Genomic DNA, 21,387 nt, shown 5'->3' with positions numbered 1-21,387 from the left:
AGTGTAAATTCCCAGAGGAAGGTAATCAGTGTCTGGATGCTAAGCTCACAACAAGGTTGGATTTTGAGGTAAACAACATTTCCTCTACTCCTCACAGCTTATCGCTCAGGAGCAGAGCTCTGCATAGCAGGAATACTTTAAGGCAAACTGTACACACTCTGTTCCTGTCAGTAAATACGCAGCCCACAGACTTTAGCTCTTCTGTGAAGATCATTTCTCCAGGCTGCAATTACCATTCGCAATCAATGGCACAGTGTTCGATCACAAACAAGCCTCTGTGAAGACTCCATAGAATAAAGAATACATCTATGTGCCTACATGTTTATTTAAAGGATTTATTTATAGGTGTGTTCATCTTTCTCATTTAATTACCGTGAAGCTGTTCTCTAGTGTTTAATTCCAAGAAACTAGAAAAAAAAAAAATCTCGATACCTCTATTCACATTTTAAAAAAACAAAAAAACAAAACAGGATCTATGAATACACACGGTATGCAAATAGTAAACTAGCTCACATTTGTCACAGATTTTCACAAGATTGAGGCTAATATGCTTTGTCCTATTATAAGTAACGTAACACTAGCCAAAATTTAGCATAATAACCAATACTGTGTTTATAGCAAACATTAGCTTAGTTAGTTAATTAGCATATCGCACTGATTAAGCAACTAAAACAGTACCTTGTCCTCCTCATATAATTAGCATGTTGGATAATGACGACGTTTAGTTCACAAAATCACAAACTGAGCTCACGTGTTATACCCCCTGGATAATTTATAATTAAGTAAATAAAAATGAAAAAACCCTGTTGGAACAACTCTGTTGAAACTCTTACACCAAACTAAAAACCATCCAAGAGGAATGAAATATTTTAAAACCATGTTTTCAGTGCAGGCAGACATGGGTTACTTGGACACGCAGCATAGTTTAATCCAAAGTGGCGCATGTTCCTTACATTTGCCATGGTCGCAATGTAGGACTACTCATGACAATTAGCCTAGAGTCCCCTCCAAAATTCCCCTCCAGATTAATCATGAAGAACTTTATCATGCAGCAAGACAATGATTCAAAACACACTATCAACTCAACAAAGGACTTTATCAGGGTGGAAAAAGTGGAAGGTTCTAGACTGGCCACCAGATTTTACCCCAGCTGAGCAACATTTCACCTCCTGAACAGGAGACGGACAGGAGAAACCCCCCGAAACAAACAACAACTGGAAGAGGCTGTGTTAAAGCCTAAAAAGGCATCACAAAAGAAGGAACCGACGATTTGGTGATGTCAATGTGTCGCAGACTTGATGCAGTTATTGCAATATATGCAACCAAATATTAAGTGTTATTTAATTTCATTTACTTCAAGACTTCTTATCTGTTCCTATACTTTTGCTCGCCTAAAAATGGGGTTTTCTGATACAAAAGGTTCTGTGTCTTATGTTGTTTAACACATCTAGATGCAAATACCAGGAAATAAAAGCCGAAACTCTCGTCTCATACAGTGTCCATCTACAGATCTCAAACTCAATGTCTTTGGTGTATAGAACAAACAAATGAATTGGCCTTACTGTTCCAATAGTTTCAGAGGGAACTGTATTTTTACAATATAATATGCTACAATATAATATTATTAGAAAAATACAATATATATATTAATCAGTCAGTATTTTCTATCCCCGGATTTTTTGGGGCCTACAGGAAAGTGCTTGATTTCAAGGGTTTGGTCTAGATGCTATAGAAACTAAATACGGATATATCTCCTAAACTTACTTTACTAAATGGTTCAATACAGGCAAGAGTATGTTATTAAACAGCTTTCTCCAATCCATCCCAAAGGTAACCGTGTCTAGTTTGTTCATTATTCCAGCCTCCTGTCAAACACCACTGACGACAGGTCCAGCAGTCGTGCCTCAGTGCAGAGACAAAGAGAACATAATGAAGTTCCTCTCCAGGTGGGCTCAGCCTCATAGCATGGGCAGTGAAGCGTAATTGAAATGAAGGCTAGTCGTTCCCCTGCGCTCATGCCAAGTGCACCATCTGCTGCATTCCTCCGATACAGGTACACAAACCAGGACAGCGCCCTTTTAATGGCCTCAAGTCACATCTTTCCAGACACTGGAACAACCGTCAAACATTCAATCAGCCTCCAGAGGGACAGCAGCGCCACTGCCACCTTTGAGGCCATCTGACAGCCGGCACGAGCAGGGCACTGCATTAGCATAAAAGTTGTCAGAAAGCGGTCAAAGAAACGTGTTAAAAATAAAGGCATGGGGTCGGAAACACACAACTGCTCAGTCTGTTAGCAGAGGTATTTAGCAGGGTTATCAGCTTATCAGTATCAGGTTATCTGCTCAGGGAACCCCTGATTGTACAGCGATCAGCTTATTGATAATATGAGGGCAGAAATATGAATCTGTTAGACCGAGTCATACCTCACAACTATTGAATTCTCTGATTAGAAATGTCGCTCAATTCTCTATAAGAGCAGCACTGGCATGTTTATCACAGGTTTATATTAATGCAGTCGTTATAATGCGTAAATGTTTCTATAGCAACAGCTAATTCACAGGGACAATTACGGTGGATGCTCCACATGATTAAAAAACAAATAATAAACAGAATAACTAAACCACGATTTCTTTAAGGAGACGTTTATATAACATTCATGGAAGGTGTCTCCAGTGCCAGTACTTTTTTTTGTGTGTTCCACGACAGGGACTGTTTATAGCTGCTACAGACAGATAGAACAAGAGGACACAAAACAACAGATAGAATGACTGACAGAATGCTTGAAATATCTATCTATCCATCAATCCATGCAGCCATCCAAATATTAAAATAGAGAGATATGCATAATTATAGACCAAGAGACAAACCGACAGGTAGATAAACAGAGAGATTGATAGAATAACAGACAGATAGACACAGTACATAGAACAACTGACAGACAGACATTACTTCTGATCATTAATTCACCACAACACTAGCCTTTTTAAGCCCTGCTAGTCCATCCATCCATTTTCTGTTCCACTCATCCTACACAGGGTTGCACGGAGCCTGGAGCCTATCCCAGAAGACTTTGGGCACAAGGCAGGACACCCTCGACGGGGTGCCAACCCATCGCAGGGCAGGTTTGCACACACCCGTTCACACTCTATGGACAATTTGGAAATGCCGATCAGCCTACAATGCATGTTTTTGGATTGGGGGAGGAAACCGGAGTACCCGGAGGAAACCCCTGTGAGAAAATGCACGCTCCACGCACACAGAGTGGAGGCAGGATTTAAACCCTCAACCCTGGAGGTGTAAAATGGAAAAACAAAATATGCAGAAAAAAAAAATGTAATGGTTTCCTGCTCAAACCAGCATGATCATTATTTTGACTTTGACAAGCTTTGTTTTTTCGTAAAGCCATGTTGCACAGTTGGACGACTGATATTACAAGCAGTTCTGAAAAGAAAAAGAAAAAGTAGCATAAGAGCACAGCCTAGTCTTTGTCATGGTGTGTATGTAGCGAAGGCTACCCGCCCTGCTGCTCTGAGGGAGGGAAGGAGGCACAGGAAGATGAGTGACCTCTCAAGCTACGAAGCAAATTGGGTTTGATATACGCCCCTGACATTCCCTAAACTAATAACCAGCCCTGGACTGCCCAGTAATTACAGTGATCCATGTGTCAGCTACGGCCCTGGAACAGCCGCACTGACTCTCTTGTGCTCGGCTCATTCGCAACCTCTCTCGCTCTCGCTCTCTCTCACTCACATAAGGGCTTCTGCAGATGCTCGGTGCCAGCAATCCATCCAGATGGCCTGCGCCCACTGGGGTCAGCGCCTTATCACAAGAACGCATTTCTACATCACAGTCTTTCTGTGGCTGTCTAGGTGTACACATCCATCTTTCAAGCTATCTTCATACCTCACCTAAGAGCACCCAGCGCTTAATTACGTATCATGGCCTTCTTTTCATAGCAACAGAGTTCTCTTAGGATTTGTACAAAGCAACAGATTCTCGGCTCTAATTAAGACTGACAAAGGCAGCGCTGCAGCTGCAGTTCAATACACCACTGAACAGACTGAATCACAAGCTCGATAGGCTATGCTCAGTATGTCTTGCTTCCTCTCCATCAGATTTCAAGGAGCACCAATGAGCTTATTTGAGACAGCAAAGCATCAGTCCTGGGATCACATACTGTGCAATATGACCTCTGATATCATCCTGCAGCCGTCAATAACGAGCATCACACCAAGGCTTTTAAACACCCCTCCTAGATATAATTCATATCATCCTTCTTAATACACATCAGCAGCAGCTCTGCGTAGGCAGGGTGCGAGTCTAACAAGGTGGAACGCTAATATGATGATATCCAGATGCAGAGCAGATGAGAATCCCAGTCGCGGCCCTCGCACCAAATATGGCCTCAGACACGGCTGTATGAAACACATCCTCCCTCGGTTCCTCAAGGCCAGGCCGATAAACTGCTCTTGTTAAGGAGCTTACTTAAGATGACATTTCTCTCATCTGATAAGAGAGTAAAAAAAATGGCCTGCTGTTCTAATGCTTGGCATGAATCAAAGGAAATAAAAGAAGAAGAAAAACAAAAACAGCTCCCTAAAGCACAATGTTATTTCTTTTTAAAGTGAATAAACGTAAATATAGAGTAAAAGAAACAGCAGAGATTTTGAAAATAATGCTTTTTCAGAATAATATATATTATAATTACTCTCTGAATGCTCCACCCTTCAGAGCAAGAAGCCAGACTTTTGGACTTTTCTGCATTTTCTCCCCAGTTTGGTCACCCACCAGCCAGCTCTCCTTTATCACACAGCAACTACCAAATGGGGAGGGTGAAGCCCAACACGTGCTTCCTCAGAGACACATGAAAGCAGCCAATGGTTTCTTTTCAAGCTGCTGCTCATGCTGCATCACAGGGCGGTGTAACACACTCGAAGGAAAGTGCTATCCACATACATGAGCTCATAGAAGCCTGTGATTGGCTAGTGTCGCTGTGACTGAAAGAGGGGGTACAGCATGCCATCGCTCCCACCTGGAGATCACGGCCAATTTTGCTCCCTCGGCTTCTGGCCACGGATGGGAGAACGTCTTTCTGTTTGGTCACTCGAGAGCTTTCCAGAAGCAACAACAAGATAGCCTATGTAGCATTTTTTTTTTAAATTGATGAACAAATGGACTAAGCAACAAAAACTTCCAGTTTCATTTAGGAGCCGAATTTGAAATAAATGCTTTTCATCACTAGAGTTTTAAAATGACCCTATAAAGAGCTGCTCTGTGTGGTCTCCCTTCCAAGAATACAGAGTAAGGTTTATCACGTCCAAATGCTCTGCAGCATTTTGTGTTGTTGTTGTTTGTTTTTTAACAGACTAGACACCACAGTCCCGCTTTCTTGTTTTCTCCTGGCTCAGGGCGACGCCCAGTTTCAATACTCTTTTTAACGTGCTCTTGCCATTTGCCCTTGGGGAGTCCCATGGGCAAGTTCTTATTTTAAAATCTTCCCCTGAGCTGTGATAAGGGCATGCTGAAAAGAGTATTGAAATGAAGGATGTGGTTGACAAATTAATAGGTCAAATAAAGTCACTGTGTGAAGCAAAGGTAACCATTACCAGGAACAAATGAGTCTTTTATACGCCATGTCTGCTCACATTCAGTGAAATGGCTTTTCCTCTGGGAGAATTGTATTTGTGTTTGGTCTGACCGCTGCTTTATGTTAAGCAAAAAAAGAGCATAGTTCTCAGCTGGTTGCCATAGTAAAATTGTAAATGCTACCTCTAATCTGTAGATGTTAGCAGGCAAGTAAACACAGGTCATGTGCACCAAATATTAAATGTGATGAGTGAAGGGATTAGGGCTAATAAAGTTAGCTCACAAAAGCCATTCACCATTTTTCTCTCAAATGTTTTACATTAAAATAAATGTATTAATATTTCTATTGCTTACAATGTGTTGTAGGAACAAACAGTAATGTATTTAAGACTGCAAGGCCACTGTGCACGTGAGTGCTTGCAATTTATGTTCAGCCAATTCCGCTTTCTTTTCTTCGCATGCTTTAATTCTCGAAGTCACCTTTTCGCTATAATTCTTTGACCCAGTTCTTCAGTTATATATGAATTGGGCATAGCTACAATGCTTAGAAATCAATTTACAGAACATATCCAGTTTATATATTATGCATATAAAGGCAATTTTTTTTTTTTTTTTTTTTTTTTTTTTTTTTTTTACACACACTGTTTATAGGATTCTTGCCGAAAAGCATTCTGGTTTTTAGTTTGGTTTCATGGTTTTAACCTTGAAAATGTGACAAAGAAACAAACGCTGCAAAGTATTAAATAGACAAGCAATACTTTTGGGCAACAGCAAAAATGCACTGTCTTTGTATCATTCAGTCACTGCTGATAGTCTAAGATGATCATAGAAGACCCATTTCACCCTATAAACTCTCATTATCATTCATTAATATCATTAAAATTGCATATTATTTTTTATTTCATATTGTCCTTAATAATCTATTTCACATAACAGGTGTTTACATATTATCCATGAGACACAATACTACACACTAAACTAATTTACACAAATGAACCAGTTCAGAAGTTTACACGCTCTTGATTCTTAATACTGTGTGTTGTTACCTGGATGATCAGCGACTGTGTTTATGTTTTGTGATAGATGTTCACGAGTCCCTTGTTTGTCCTGAGCAATTAAACTGCCCACTGTTCTTCAGAAAAATCCTCCAGGTCCTGCACACTCTTTGCTTTTCCAGCATCTTCTGCATGTTTGACCTCTTTCCAGCAGTGACTGTATGACATTGAGATCCATCTTTTGACACTGAGGACAACTAAGGTACTCGTACACAGCTATTACATAAGGTGCAAACATTCACTGATGCTCAAGAAGGCAACACGATACATTAAGAGCCAGGGGGACGTAAACTTTTAAATTCTTATTATTTCGTCTTCTAGGAAACATGCAAATATCTTATGTAGCTTCTGAAGGGCGGTATTAAATGAAAAAAATAAGAAATTTAAACATAAATACTAACAAATTACACCAGTCATCCTGTTCAAAAGTATATGTTTAAGCATATGTAAACACCTGTTATGTCAAATAGATTATTTAGGGCAGTACTAAATAATATATATATATATATATATATATATATATATATATATATATATATATATATATATATATATACATATAAAATATGCAATTTTAATGATCCTTCTTCTTATTATTATTTTTATAATTAACATTTTGCAGATTCTGCAAGGGGTATGCAAAGATGAGCACAACTATATGTATTGAAACACTTGTATTCTTTTTAAATGACTTAACTGGGAGATTATATTGTTAAATTGTATTGAAGTCACTATATGATCCTTGGGACCGGGTCATTTTCTGTCTTTTTTTTTTTTTAACAATAAAATGAATCTTAAATCAAAATCTTCAACAAACATGAATTGATCAGAATCTACGTATACTGTGTGTGTGTGTGTATGTGTATGTGTATATATATATATATATATATATATGTACACACATATACATACACACACACACACACACACACACACACACACACACATACATATACACACACACACTACATATAGTCCAACATTTGTACTATGCAGGTAAATGCATTACACGATTTTTAGAGAATTTGTTTGTGCTAGGCTTTGTGATTAGGAACGTACTGCAATTCTTTCAAAGACCTGCAATCATGGACACACACACAAAAAAAAAACATCAGAAAACCACAAACCACAGTTTGCTTGAATCAGTGGCTTTACCATCTTGACGAGATTATAAATTCAATTAAAGAAAATGACTCAATTGGAGACGATTTCCAGGCTGGAAAGGGGTGTTTTTCATGGGCTGATTTTCCTCTCACAGCCATAATCGCCATCCAACACAGCCGAGCTCTCGCTGCAACTGGAAGTGTTTTACCATCAAATAAATAACAAAATTGCCTAGCCACTCTTACGCCACACATACCGCTTTCCAATTAATAATTTAAAAAAAAAGGTGAAAGGAAGCTTCACGACTCTCTCCGAATCGTAATGTGGAAAGAGCACATTAGGATTCAGGGATGCAGTCGCCTGCGCTGGATCTGGTGCTTCCCTAATTCTGCTTGTAACAATGTTTATGGTGCCGTGTTCAACACGCAGCAGATGAGACCTGTAATTACTTCAATTACGCAGGAGATTGTGAAAGCTCTGCTTAACAGCCATTCAACCTGTTCATCCTTAATGGGGAACAAATGACTCTGAAACTACGTCGAAGGAGTGTGGGGTGAAAAAAAAATAGCTGTGAAGGCTTTCATCAAACATGTACAGCTTCGCTGAATAAATCACAAGCAGGCAACTATTACGATGCTCCACTGATCTTAGGAGCCCTTGCATATTCATCTTTAATTACATTTCTTGAGTTGACTTCTTTCATTTAAACTGATAGTGGCACCAGTGGGACTTTAGTTTGTCCAGCTCTCATACCTCTTCATCTGTACACTCTGCTCAAATAGCTTTCCACGATCCGATACGACACGACCATCAACGTAATCGTGCTCGTCATTTCAACATGGACCAGACGTACTTAATGTGTTTCAGGCTGGAGGTTTCTTTTCAATAAATAAAGTGTATCAGGAGTATCGCAGCATATTCATTTAGGGTTTCAGAGCAAATATGTGAGCAATAAGACCTGCTTCTGCTCTCCATCTGAAAAAAAACAAGAACACCTTATGTTAAAAACGTCATTCTTTCTCCTCACCTGGTAAGTTCAATGTTCATAAACAACGCTGATTAGTAGAAATCAGCTCAATATGAACAATATGGCACCTCAAAACACGCGCACACACACCATATGCACGTCTCAAAGAAACGCATAAACAAAGAATGCTTAGCAAACATGCTTTTGCTCTAGCTAACAGTTTCCATGTGAACACGAAGCACCTGAATGAAGATTAAATTCAAAAAGCTCTCCCTTCTCTTTTATTTGCAACTGCACTCTGTCTCTATGGTCCCATTGGGAAGAGAATGGAAAGCAAGACAATAAAAGAAGTGTGAGAGCGAGGACAAGAAGAACATCTCCGCTGACAAGTTGCTTCTCTGACATGTTCAGAGAACAAAACAAAAAAAGAAGAAAAAAAAAAGAAGAAAGAAACCTCTTGGGCCGCCGCCATTCTTTTATGATGACAGGTATACAGAATATCCTCCCCTGAAGCACATAAATGACAGAGCATGTAATAACACCATGCCTATTATTTAACAGGACTTTCTATCATTGTGGCATGTTATTATCTGGGGAGAGAGGGAGGGAGAGCAAGAAGGATAGACATTGTATTTTGGTGTATGTACAACAATGGAAAGTGACGGGAAAGACGCTGAAGAGACCTGATAGCAGATGATGAACAGGTTCTAGATCAGTCAGGAGGACAAATCTACCTCATTGTGCTACTGTTCGCACGACTTCAGGTGGTAGGAGATCCGTCTGTGGTGGTAGTGGTGTTGTGGTGATGAGGTTATGTTCTTGGATGATAGATTTGTAGTTTATACATAGATGCCTGTTGTATCAGGTTCTATCTCGGATATGAAACTGGCTACAAATCCTTTCCTTAGTCTGCGTTTACAATTCAGAAGCGGGACACACTAATGTCTAATTAGTTCAGTAATATTATTTGATGTCTAAAACATGATTATTACTGGCAATAATATACTATAAACAAAAGTGAACATCTCATTAGACTGTATGTTAGGCGAGATATTCCTATATTAAATGCATTAATGAGGATTTAATAAAGATTAACTTGTCACCAATACCATAAAGCTCATCTAACCTGAAAAGGGGGGAAAAAATGCTTACTTATTTTTGTATCTTGTACATCTAATGGTCTTTCTTTCTAAAGAGAATCTACTTGAAATCTTTTCTAAATGAGAAACAATATTCTTGCTCCAATGTTTAAAGGAAAGCTCTATCCTGAAACATATTAAACATGATGCATGTACAGTGCTGTGAAAAAGTATTTTTTACAACATAAAACAAAGGCAACTTGAGTAAACACACAATACGGGTTTTATTTGTTTCTTTTTTTTATTGAAGCAAAAAAAAGTTATCCAACAGCTATCACCCATGTGAAAAACTATAACTGATCTCTTAAACTTAATCTGGTTGTGCAAACTTTAGCACCAGTAACTGCCAAACGCTTCTGATAACTGGAGATCAGTCTTTCACTTACTTCTAGGACTAGGATTTACTCCTATGCTTAGGATCATTGCCTTGCTGAATAATCCAGTTACGCTTGAGTTTCAGCGTACGGACTGAAGACCGGATATCCTCCTTTAGGATTTTCTGGTAGAGAGAATAATTCATGTTTCCCTCAATTATTGCAAGTTGCCCAGGCCCTGAAGCAGCAGAGCATCCTCACACCATCACACTTCCACCACCATGCTTGACTGTAGGTATGATGATCTTTTTGTGGAATTCTGAATTCTGATGTAACAGCGGATCCTGTCTTCCTAACAGTTCCACTTTCGACTCATCATTCCACAGAACAGTCTCCCAAAAGGTTTGAGGATCATCAAGGTGTGTTTTGGCGAAATTCAGACGAGCCTTAATGTTCTTCTGGGTTAGCAGTGGTTTTCACCTCGAACTCTTCCATGGATGACATTTTCCCCCAGTGTCTTTCTGATAGTGGAGTCATGAACAGTGACCTTTATTGATGCAAGAGAGGCCTGTAGCTCCTTTGATGTTGTTCTTGGCTCTTTTGTGACTTCCTGGATGAGTAGCTGCTGTGCTCTTGGAAGATTTTTGGAAGGTCAGCCACTTCTGGGAAGGTTCACTACTGTGCAGAGTTTTTCCATTTGGAAATAATGGAGTCCCAGAGCCTTTGAAATAGCTTTGTAACTATTTCTAACCCTAACCCAGACTGATGTATTTCAATCACCTTCTACCTCATCAGTTCTGGAATTTCTTTCCATTTTGGCAGAGTGTGTTACTGGGTAAGACATTTTAACCAACTTCATGCTGTTGAAAAACAGTGTTCGCAGTAATCAGGCCTGGTTGTGTCTAGTCCAGCTGAACCCCATTATAATTGTAGTTTCATAGATTTGGGGAATTAGTAACTATTGGGTAGTAACTATACACTTTAGCAACTATACATTTTCACACAGACCCAGTTGGTATTGGATAACTTCTCTGCTTCAATAAATAACATTATCGTTTAAAATCTGTATTTTGTGTTTACTCACGTTGCCTTTGCTTTATCTTATATTTTGTTTTCATTTCTGAAACAATTTAGTATGAAATATACACAAAAACAGAAGAAATCAAATACTTTTTCAGAGCACTTTCAATACAGTCAGGTCCATAAGTATTTGGACAGTGACAGAATTTTGGTAATTTTGCCTCTGTACACCACCAAAATGGATTTGAAATGAAGCAATCAAGATGTGATTGAAGCGTACACTTTCAGCTATAATTCAAGGAGTTTAACAAAAATATTCATTTAGGAATTACAGCCATTACATCCAATTACATCCAAGCAGTTTCATGGCCAGGTGTGGCCTGTGTAGCATTATTTCATGACAAATTAAGGAGATAAAAGCTCTGGAGTTGATTCCGTGTTGAATTTGCACTTGGTAACTGTTCATGAGAACTCTCAATATGCAGTCCAAAGAGGTGTCGATGCAAGTGAAGGAGGCTATCATTAGGCTGAAAAAACAAAAACAGACCTATCGGAGAGATAACAGAAAATTGAAGAGTGGCCAAATAAACATTCTTAAAAAGAAGGAATGCAATGGCGAGCTCAGCAACACCAAAAGGCTTGGAGAAAAAGACCACGGAAGTCAACCAAAGTGGATGATTGCAGAATTATTCCCTTGTTGAAGAAAAACCCTTCACAACATCTAGCCAAGACAAGAACACTCTGGAGGAGTGTCAAAGTCCACAATCAAGAGACGCCTTCATGAATGTAAATACAGACGGTTTCCCCTCAAGATGCAAACCACTGGTAACACCCAAGAATATAAAGGCCACATTATACTTTTGACACCAATACTGTCAGGTAGAATATTGGCATTGTAGGTAATGTAGGAAAAGTGAAAATAAACCAGCATGTCAATGAAAGAAGTTTAAACTAAAAAAAAAGTGAACTCTGTTTCATTACATAATAAATCTTGGATGCTATTAAGCATCACATGTTAGTCATGTCAAGTCAGGGTGGGTTTTTCCTTTAAGGAACAAACTCTTTTGAATGCTAGATGGAATTATTAAATCATTTCATGATATAAACAGTGATAAAAGGTTTATCAGGGCATTATCACAAAATGACACTGCAATATACTGTATTCTCAGCTCGTTCCTAGCTTGCAGTACTAGGGAAAATACATGTGAAGGACCAAAAAGATTTTAAAACACCACTCAAGACCTCGTTGTTTAAACTTGTTTTTCAACGTGCGAGATGTTTGTTCAAGTTGTTTTCCAACCCTTGAATGCATCTCTGCTCCACGTAAAAACCGTCTTCTTTCAGAGTTTCTTTCATGACTGCAAGTACCGTGATGTTACTTCCCATTTCAGGCTTTACAATGGTGCAGAAAGGCATGTTGTGTCTGCAGATTAAACAGGATGACTTCTAGCCAAATGGAGTAAGAAGGAATTTCAAAACAAGCAGCTTTGACAGAAATGCTTCACCTGAACCGCTAATCAGTGTCAAACGCTTGCAAAGATTTCGCACACTGCAGATTATCTCATCAATCCGCAGCTCCGAAGGAATTCGTGTGTGTGAAAACAAACCTGCGATGATATTAAGCTTCCCCAAACACGCACTCAGAATCAGAGAGTCCTTTACTCAAGCTCAAACAGATGCTCAGAGTCTGCAGTTCATAAAGCTTGCATGCTTTGATAAATGATTGGATGTTCATTAGGAGCTCACTGATTGGATTGTTCTAAAACCATATCACCATAGCAACCATAGCAAAACAGTGGAACAAATCCTAGCATAACAGTCAGGAATAATTGTAAACAGGACTTTTAGGCAAGATTTGATAGAACAAAAGTAACACATTAGCAGCTATTGTTTACTGGTATACCGATGGTTAATAATAAATAATAAGAAGAAGAAATGTGTTTTTTAACATGAGAAAACATGTACTTGCTGATACGTTGAGTTTTTCAATAAGGAGACATATTTCAAGTGCACCTATTATGGTTTTGAAACGTGCCTAATTTTGTTTTAAAGGTCTCATACAATAGATTTACATGCATCCGAGGTCAAAAAACACTTTAACGTGCTCATAATTTAAACTGCAGCATCACCTATCCCCCCCCCGTCACAAACGACTGGTTCAATGATCCGTTCTAAAGGATTCATTATAAACTCCTTTCAGAGAGCATACTCTGCTCTGATTGGTCAGATGTCCCAATCTGTTCTGATTGGTCTACCGCTGCCAGCAAGCAGCCAATGAAGACCAGAGGCGGGGCTTTTTGTTACAAACCTACGTATGTTAGTACAGGAAGTAAAGTCTGGAATTACTAAGGACTCATTTCAGCTTTTCAGAATCGCTTCCTTCTTTTGGGAGTCAATAACTCTGTTTGTCATGCGCTCTGATTTTTGAAACTTTGCAGAGTTTTTACATTCACAGACAGCTCTATAACACACTATATGAAATGTAATATTTGAATAACCATAATAGGTGCACTTTAATATTTTTGGAGGATTTTCAGGTGTTTAAAACAAGCACTTTATCACAATCAGCCACAGAAGAGGTTATTAGGTTCGTAGGCCTTTGTTTTGTTTTCCAACTTCAAGAGAGAGAAAAAAAGGAGAGGCTGGTGAGGGAATGGCTGTTTATAGCTGCTATAACCTAAGTGCTAAAAGGAAATAACTTGTTTCACAGACATTAAACTAAAAATGAATAAAAAGCCCAATATACCATTCATTAAATAACAAAAAAAGTCATTGTTATTGGTATAAACGGAATAAAACACTTCAGATGTGCTGCTACAGGAAAAGAATAATAAACCTCGGAGTAGTAACACTCTGTAACTCTGTTTCTGGTCGAGCCGCAGAACACCACCCCATCACTGATTATTTTCCGATACGCACGCCCCAATGTGTTTGATTCCTAACATTCTTTACCTTATTATTTCTGTGCAGCTTTTGTCTCACATCCTCACACCTTTCTGTAAGCTGCGTGAGCTCTGTCCGAGTGATCACCACGTCAGCAGCAGCAGGATCCCCGGAGCACAGCAGCGACCTGAGCACACAAACAAATATTTCATTAGTTCTTTAATTGCCAGTAATAAAGATATATTGCAGCTGGTAAATGAAAGATAATATCATTAACCCTAGAGTCTCGTCATGATGACAGCCTCTGCTCTGCAGGCACAGAGGGAAAGTCATCTCAGCCGACTCATAAAGAACAATCAAACGCCTCGACGTAGCATGTCAGACATGTCAGAATTACATGTCAAAGACGTCATCATCCTTGTGAGGCCAGCTCGTTTCTCGGCTTGTTGCTGTTGAACGTCGAGCTGTCAGCAGGGACAGGAGATACGAATGTGCTTTTGCGGGATGTAACCAAATGAAATTACGTGAGAGCAAAGTGCCGTAATCCCGGCCTTTATTGGATCAGAGGCCCCAATAACAGGCACTTAGAGGCGGCAAGCTGAGCTGATTAACTACATTGTATCACTTCAGCCCCCTCAGTACAGATCCAGAGACCCTACTTGGCTCACACTGGCCTGATCTCTTTAGCTGATCTGAGGAGGGCTGGATGTTTTGCCTTGGTGGGATCTGTGCAGGCAGAGCTGATCTGAGATCAGTAACCCGGATGAAGCAAAGCCTTATCAGTCCTGTGTGGTGTCCTGCATATGGCTGCAGCTTCTGCTGAAGCAATGATGCACATGGGAGTGGGTGAGAAAATTCAGAAATTCAGTCTAGAAGTGGCCAAAAATGTATATATTACCCTCTTGAACAACTAACAAAACTAAACTGAACTTCACATAATACACATACCTGTCACTTTAATAGGAACACCTGTGCATACATTCAGTTATCCAATCAGCCAATCACGTGGAAGCAGCGTAATGCAGAATATCATGCAGATACAAGTCAAGAGCTTCAGTTAATGTCCACATCAAACATGACTTTAACTGGGGCGTGGTTGTTGATGCCAGATGGGCTGGTTTGAGTATTTTGAAAAACTGCTGATCTCCTGGGATTTTCCACACATACCCGTCTCTAGAGTTTACACACAATGGTGCAAAAAGCATCTGGTGAGCAACAGTTCTGTGGGTGGAAACACCTTGTTGATGAGAGAGGTTAGAGGAGAACGGCCAGACTGGTTCGAACTGACAGGAAGGCTATGGTAACTCAAATCACCACTCTTTACAAATGTGGTGAGTAGAAAAGCGTCTCAGAATGCACAACACATCAAACCTTAAGGCGGAAGAGATACAACAGGAAAAGGCCACATCAGGTTCCACTCCTGTCAGCCAAGAACAGGAATCTGAGGCTACAGTGGGCACAGGCTTAACAAAATTAGACAGTGTTGATGATTAGAAAAAGACCAGGTGACACTTTTTCTCATCTGTCAATCTTTGACTGCTTAGCAAACTAATCCAACACTGAATGAACACTGCTTCATTATTATTGGGTATACGGTTTATTTCTGTAAATACATTCAAATCATGTTTAGCATTCTTATTGTTAATAACAGTTATTAAAACCATGTTAAACATGATATTTGCTGCTTTTCTACACATGTGAGCCAGAAAAATCTGTTCTATTACTGACTAATGACATCACTTTGGAGGTGGGGATGGGTGATGTAGATAGAATATCGATATTGTGATAAATGATTACGTGATACACTTTTCTGCGATATCGTAGGTATGGTGATGTATTTTTTTTTTTATTTTTTTTTTTTAGGTTTTTAATAATAACAATACCAGTTTGATGTTCAGTGATGAAGTAGAAATGCTTTTGTTTGTGGTGAGTGAGTGTGAGACTAACAGGAGGTTTTTTAGAATTCAGTCAATGTTAATATGAATGAATGAATGAATTAATTAATTAAAGTTCAGAAATCTTACTTTAATCATCAGAATTTAGTTCATGTGTTAATGTTAATTAGAGTAATGCGTTTTCTGTTTATGAGACCAGTTACTGTGAAACAACTTGTTGAAATGGAGAGAATAAAGTTTTTAATTGCATTTCCTTCAGAATTGTGGAATTAATTATTATTCATTTAAAAGAAGGCATAAAAGGCAGAACTATCGGTATCGGTTTCAGCCGATATCACTCTGAATAATTGGTTATCGGTATCGGCTGAGAAATTTAGTATCGGTGCATCTCTAGAAATGATATATCCTGATATGCATTGTGTATGATAGAAGTGTCCTCAAGTATCTGAATATGATATTTTTGTCATATCGCCCAACCCTACTTGGAGGAGAGAGAAGATGAGTATAAAGTCGCTGAAATAGAGACCGGTATTTGAGTGACATCATGCTGCTTGCTTGTTGTCACACACAACCAGTGTGCATGCTGCAATATAAACCCATGTTCTGACCTCCATTCAGTCTTTTACTTGGTCACATTACATTCGATATAGATGATGTGTAATATGATTTCTCATGTTCCATACCAATATAACGTTACAGATACCATAAGAAAAATTACAGCTGATACACCAGATCAACCTCCCACTACCGCCTGGGCCTGTTTCAGGAATTTCACACATTTCCAAGGGAAATGCTTAAAACATTCCCATGTTATCGAGCTGCAGTCAGTTTGTCTTTCAAGCTGGACCGAAATGTCGCTTGAGATTTTATTCATGTCTAAATCAATCAACTCTGCTTCTATGGTAACTTGAGCGAAGGATGAACAAATGCTATTTGCAGTCAGGTCACTGTATTGTAGCTTCGCCACTCTGTAAGCATACCTTAATCTCTGTGTTAGAGGATCAAGGGCTTTCTCCACATCCTGAAGGCGGCAGACCTGTGAGCTCAAGCCCTCGGACAGCAAAATCACCTGCAAAGCAATCAGGACGCATGCAGAATGCATAAAGGTGGATACAGGGAAGAGTGAAAATGATGACCATCTGTAGTGATTCATGGTTATAGTACGCATTTGGCAGGTGCTTATCAACTTATTAAAAACCGCTGAAAGAGCAACAACACTAAGGATTGGCTATATATAAATACATACAATAATACACACATAAAGGAATACCAGGACTGGCAAATTCCTTTCAAATTTGCAATTGAATTTTATTTACTTACAATACGTCGCATTTAAGTGAATTTGAATATTAAGTAGTCTCTTGTACTGACAAAGACACGTTAGTGAACATTAGCACAAGTGCTACACTTACAGAAGTGTTCATACTGTATAAACCACAGAAGGCCAACATTGTGTCAGTTTCTTAAACACTACACAGGGTATAACAATGTATATGTATGCATGTGCTCACTATAATATGTATATAATGTTAATGCTCACTACACAGGGAATAGCATAATGTGTGTGTGTAATATATATACATATAAAAAAATATTACACATATACATATCCATTATATATATATATCTCACTGGACAGGGTATAACAATGTGGTAGGGTATAAAATGTCTGCTGAAATCTAAACTGTGTACATGTAATATCAATTTTAGGACACATACTTTAATATTTTTTTGTAATGGAATCAGGAAACAAGTTTACATAATTTGAAAATATGTGACAAAATAAAGTCTGGATAAATGCCATGCATGTGTTCACACAGGTTTTCCTACAGCAGCTGGCAACAACAAGAGTTCTTTAGTGGAAAAGTGTAGAAAACTTGTGTTGGACTCACGTTAGGCCATTAAACATAGAATATGGGATCCGAAACATTCAAATGCGACTATTTTTGCCTTTGAAGATGAACATTTTATGTCATTTCAAATAGTGAAATTCATTCGGAAATTTCTACTAGAGACGAATCCGGGGTTGTGTGAGGGCTGAGGTGGTTTGCACACTGCCAGAAATAAAAGTGCCAAGCTATATTTATTCTTGTTGCTGTGGTGGTACCATCAAGGGTGCATCTTTTGTACCTTTAGTGTGTACAGTATATATAGCTTTAAGAGTAGAGATTTAAAAAGATACATCAGTGGTCCTTAAGATCCAATTCTCATTCTTAGAGTCCCCATGAAATTCCTTGAAAGTGCAGCGTTATTCGACATGTCGACGTAATTTCCACTGAAACAGGAAGTCAGGGCGGGACATATCGAGTGGCTCCGCCCCATTTTTGAACAGCCAATAGTGTTTAGCTTACCGCACAGCCTGGGCTAAGTCATACTTGATAGTTAGTAGCGTGGATTTTTATAATGTTGGGGGGCGGGACACTTCAGATGGCTTTTGATTGGACAGAAAATCTGTGCAGAATGATCAACAAAATTGTTGATTCATATTGGTGGTAGAGAGAGAGAGAGAGAGAGAGAGAGAGCGAGAGACTGTAAATTTTAAATGTTTATATCTTCTAAATGTGAATTCTGTCATTGTTTTGGAGCGCACTAGCTTATAGATAACCTTAAGGCTGACATATTCATACTAAAAGCCACAAAACTTAAATGCTGATTTAATGGGGACTTTAAGGTCCAAGTCATATTTCCAGGTAAAATAAAATAAAACAAAATATTAAAGGTAAAATGTGTATCCTTGACGGTACCACATCAGTGAGGAGGAAAGGTAGAGTTTATCCAGAGCATGTAGGTAATAGAAAACACATGTTACCGTATATACCGTGGTTCTCGTGTGGATTATGTGTACTCTGCATGGGGCTTGACTTTACTTTAATTGTCAGTGAAGCTGCAAACATAATCAGCAGTAAAAAGGTACTGTGTATATTGTGGTGTTAAATACAGCTCTACTATACCTGTCTTTCCAGCTGCATGATCTGAGCCTTGAGCAGGTAGACTCTCCTCTCGTCGAACTTCTCCTCCTTGGCCTCCTCTAGGAGCTGCACATACTGACACCTGAACACAGAGGCAGATGGTGGTGCCATACAGGAAGGAACTGAACGACTGCTCTCAGAGGAGCCCTTTCTAAAGTAAACTGACAGGCTTTGACGAAAGCAAATACAAAAGTTCCATCTGTTACCTCAGCTCTTCATACTGCGCGTTCAGTTTGGCGTTCTCCTTTTCTAGTTTCTGCAATAAAGTTGAAGCGCGCGTAAACATGAACGCGGCCAAGACCAAGGCAAAAAATTTAGACTGTCAGAAGTACTAAACGTGACTAGTAGACATTATAAATTATAATATAAACAATAAAAAATAAAAATGGATTCTCCTACTCCATCTACACTAAACAGCAGCTATGTTTACATGTTGCCTAATAATCTGTTAATAATCCATCCAATAATCCTATCCAACTGATACGCCAACTGGAATGGAAATTATACCACAGAGCTCTTAAATTCGTTTCTACAACAAACAATATTCAGCTCACAGCTTTATATTAAATGTAGTCGTTCTAATACGTTATTATGTGTATGATAACAAATTATACAGAGATTTGTATGGCGGACGCGCAACAAACAGATTTTCAAACGTGTGCAATTGCTGATATGGCATTTATTTCTGTGAGGAGACGTTTGGGTTTTTGGAAGGAGTGTCCACTTCAGGATGGTTTCTTGGTAACATGACAAGCTGCGTTTTTTTGTCTTATTAACTCTGAGACAGAGATAGAGAGAACTGCTGTTTCACAGATGTTCCACAACCCTGAATGCAAATCCATCCATCCATCCATCCATTTTCTGTACCACAAATCCTACAAAGGGTCTTGAGGGAGTCTGGAGTCACACACTACCGACAATTTGTAAACACCAATCAGCCTACAGAGCATGTCTTTACACTGGGGGAAGAAACCGGAGTACCCCGAGGAAACCCCCGAAGCACGGGAAAAACAGTTTGTGGAACAGAAATGGAACAGAAATGGAATAATGAGTCCCTGAACAAAGCGGGGGGGTCAATATTAAAAGTAACAGTCAGTATCTGGTGGCCTCCAGCTGCTTTAAGTACTACAGAGCATCTCATCCTCATGGACTGCACCAGATTGGTCAGATCTTGCTGTGAGATGTTCCTCCACTCTTCCCCCAAGGCTTTTGTAAGTTCTCAATCACGTCTGGGGGACAGACGGTTACATGTCATTTTCCACTGCAAGGACGATCAGCTGTCCTTCCTGTCTCCCTGTAGCACCGTCTTAGTCGTCTTACATTACAGACATTGTAGTTTATTGCTCTGGACTCATCTGCAGTCCTCATGTCTCCCTGCAGCAGGACTATGGCATGTTCACGCAGGTGAGCAGGAACCCTAGACATCTTTCTTCTGGTGTTTTTCAGAGTCAGTAGAAAGGTCTCTTTAGTGTTACTGTAACTGTGACCTTAATCACCTACCTCCTGTAAACTGTTCGTGTCTTAAGGACTGTTCCACAGGAGCATGTACAATAATTATTTATGCTTCATTGAACAAGCATGAAAAAACATTGTTTAAACCCTTTCCAATAAAGATCTGTAAAGCTTATTTGGATTTTACAAAATTATCTTTAAAATACGAGTCCTATCAAGAAATGGACATTTCTTTTTTTGGCTGAGTTTAATTGGGCTGTGATTATTTTCCCATTATCAACTACTGCATTGCTTATTATTTTTTGATAAATATTGATTTACTCATTGCTTATGTAGATACACAGGATTGTGTACACCGACTGAGGCATGAATTAAAATTACTGTCTGATTAAACAGAGTGGGTAATCTTTTGTATACTCTGTAAAGTCACAATCGGTGTATCTGTTGTTACACACAGTGATTGAAGAGTACGGCTTCTGTAAGGAAACTAAGCAACGTGTGGAAGAACAAACTTAGTAGATTTAAAAAAAAAAAAGATTATTAAGCCCATTCTGAGACTATTTTTCTTGTTACTTGTTACACTCTTGCAGGCTACTTGAGCATCTGGTTGCTATGGTAACAAGGCTGCTCTTTGCTTGCACACAGATTTAGTTCAGATTATATGTGTCATTTGATTGATCTGCAGTAGAACAGAATGGATTTATTCCAGACTGATGAAAAGCTTCACGTGTAGAAACGCGGTCACGGGAACAACACATCTGCTTTTGTGTTTTTCATGAGTTACTGTACCTCTACAATAACCGTGTTAGCCCTGGCGTGTGTGTTGAGGGAACATTTCTCCAGATCACTTCTGATTGATGAGCTACTGTCCAGCGAGCCCTTCCCCCTACTGAGCGCCATCTGGAAATAAGAAACGAGAACAAGATCACATGAAGATGGAGATGGAGGATGAATCCAGCAACAAGTCTGTTTGGTGTATTAGTTGTTATTGGGAGTTGAG

At 39.1% G+C, this 21,387-nt stretch overlaps 1 protein-coding gene across 1 annotated transcript in view; it reads right to left on the bottom strand.

The window, feature by feature from the left end:
- LOC128625467 (uncharacterized) overlaps positions 1-21,387 on the bottom strand; it is an 82,128-nt gene that overhangs the window by 48,338 nt on the left and 12,403 nt on the right. Inside the window, exons 2-6 of the mRNA XM_053653782.1 lie at positions 21,177-21,287; positions 19,142-19,191; positions 18,918-19,017; positions 16,947-17,035; positions 14,141-14,258 (exon numbers count right to left, since the gene is read on the bottom strand). Coding sequence (XP_053509757.1) covers positions 14,141-14,258; positions 16,947-17,035; positions 18,918-19,017; positions 19,142-19,191; positions 21,177-21,287 — 468 coding nt within the window. The remainder of the gene's footprint in view (positions 1-14,140; positions 14,259-16,946; positions 17,036-18,917; positions 19,018-19,141; positions 19,192-21,176; positions 21,288-21,387) is intronic.

The sequence above is a fragment of the Ictalurus furcatus genome, chromosome 22 (genome assembly GCF_023375685.1).
Source record: "Ictalurus furcatus strain D&B chromosome 22, Billie_1.0, whole genome shotgun sequence".
Taxonomy (NCBI): Eukaryota; Metazoa; Chordata; class Actinopteri; order Siluriformes; family Ictaluridae; genus Ictalurus; species Ictalurus furcatus.
Note: the sequence above shows the minus strand (reverse complement) of the source record. Positions and strands in the feature narration are given on the sequence as shown.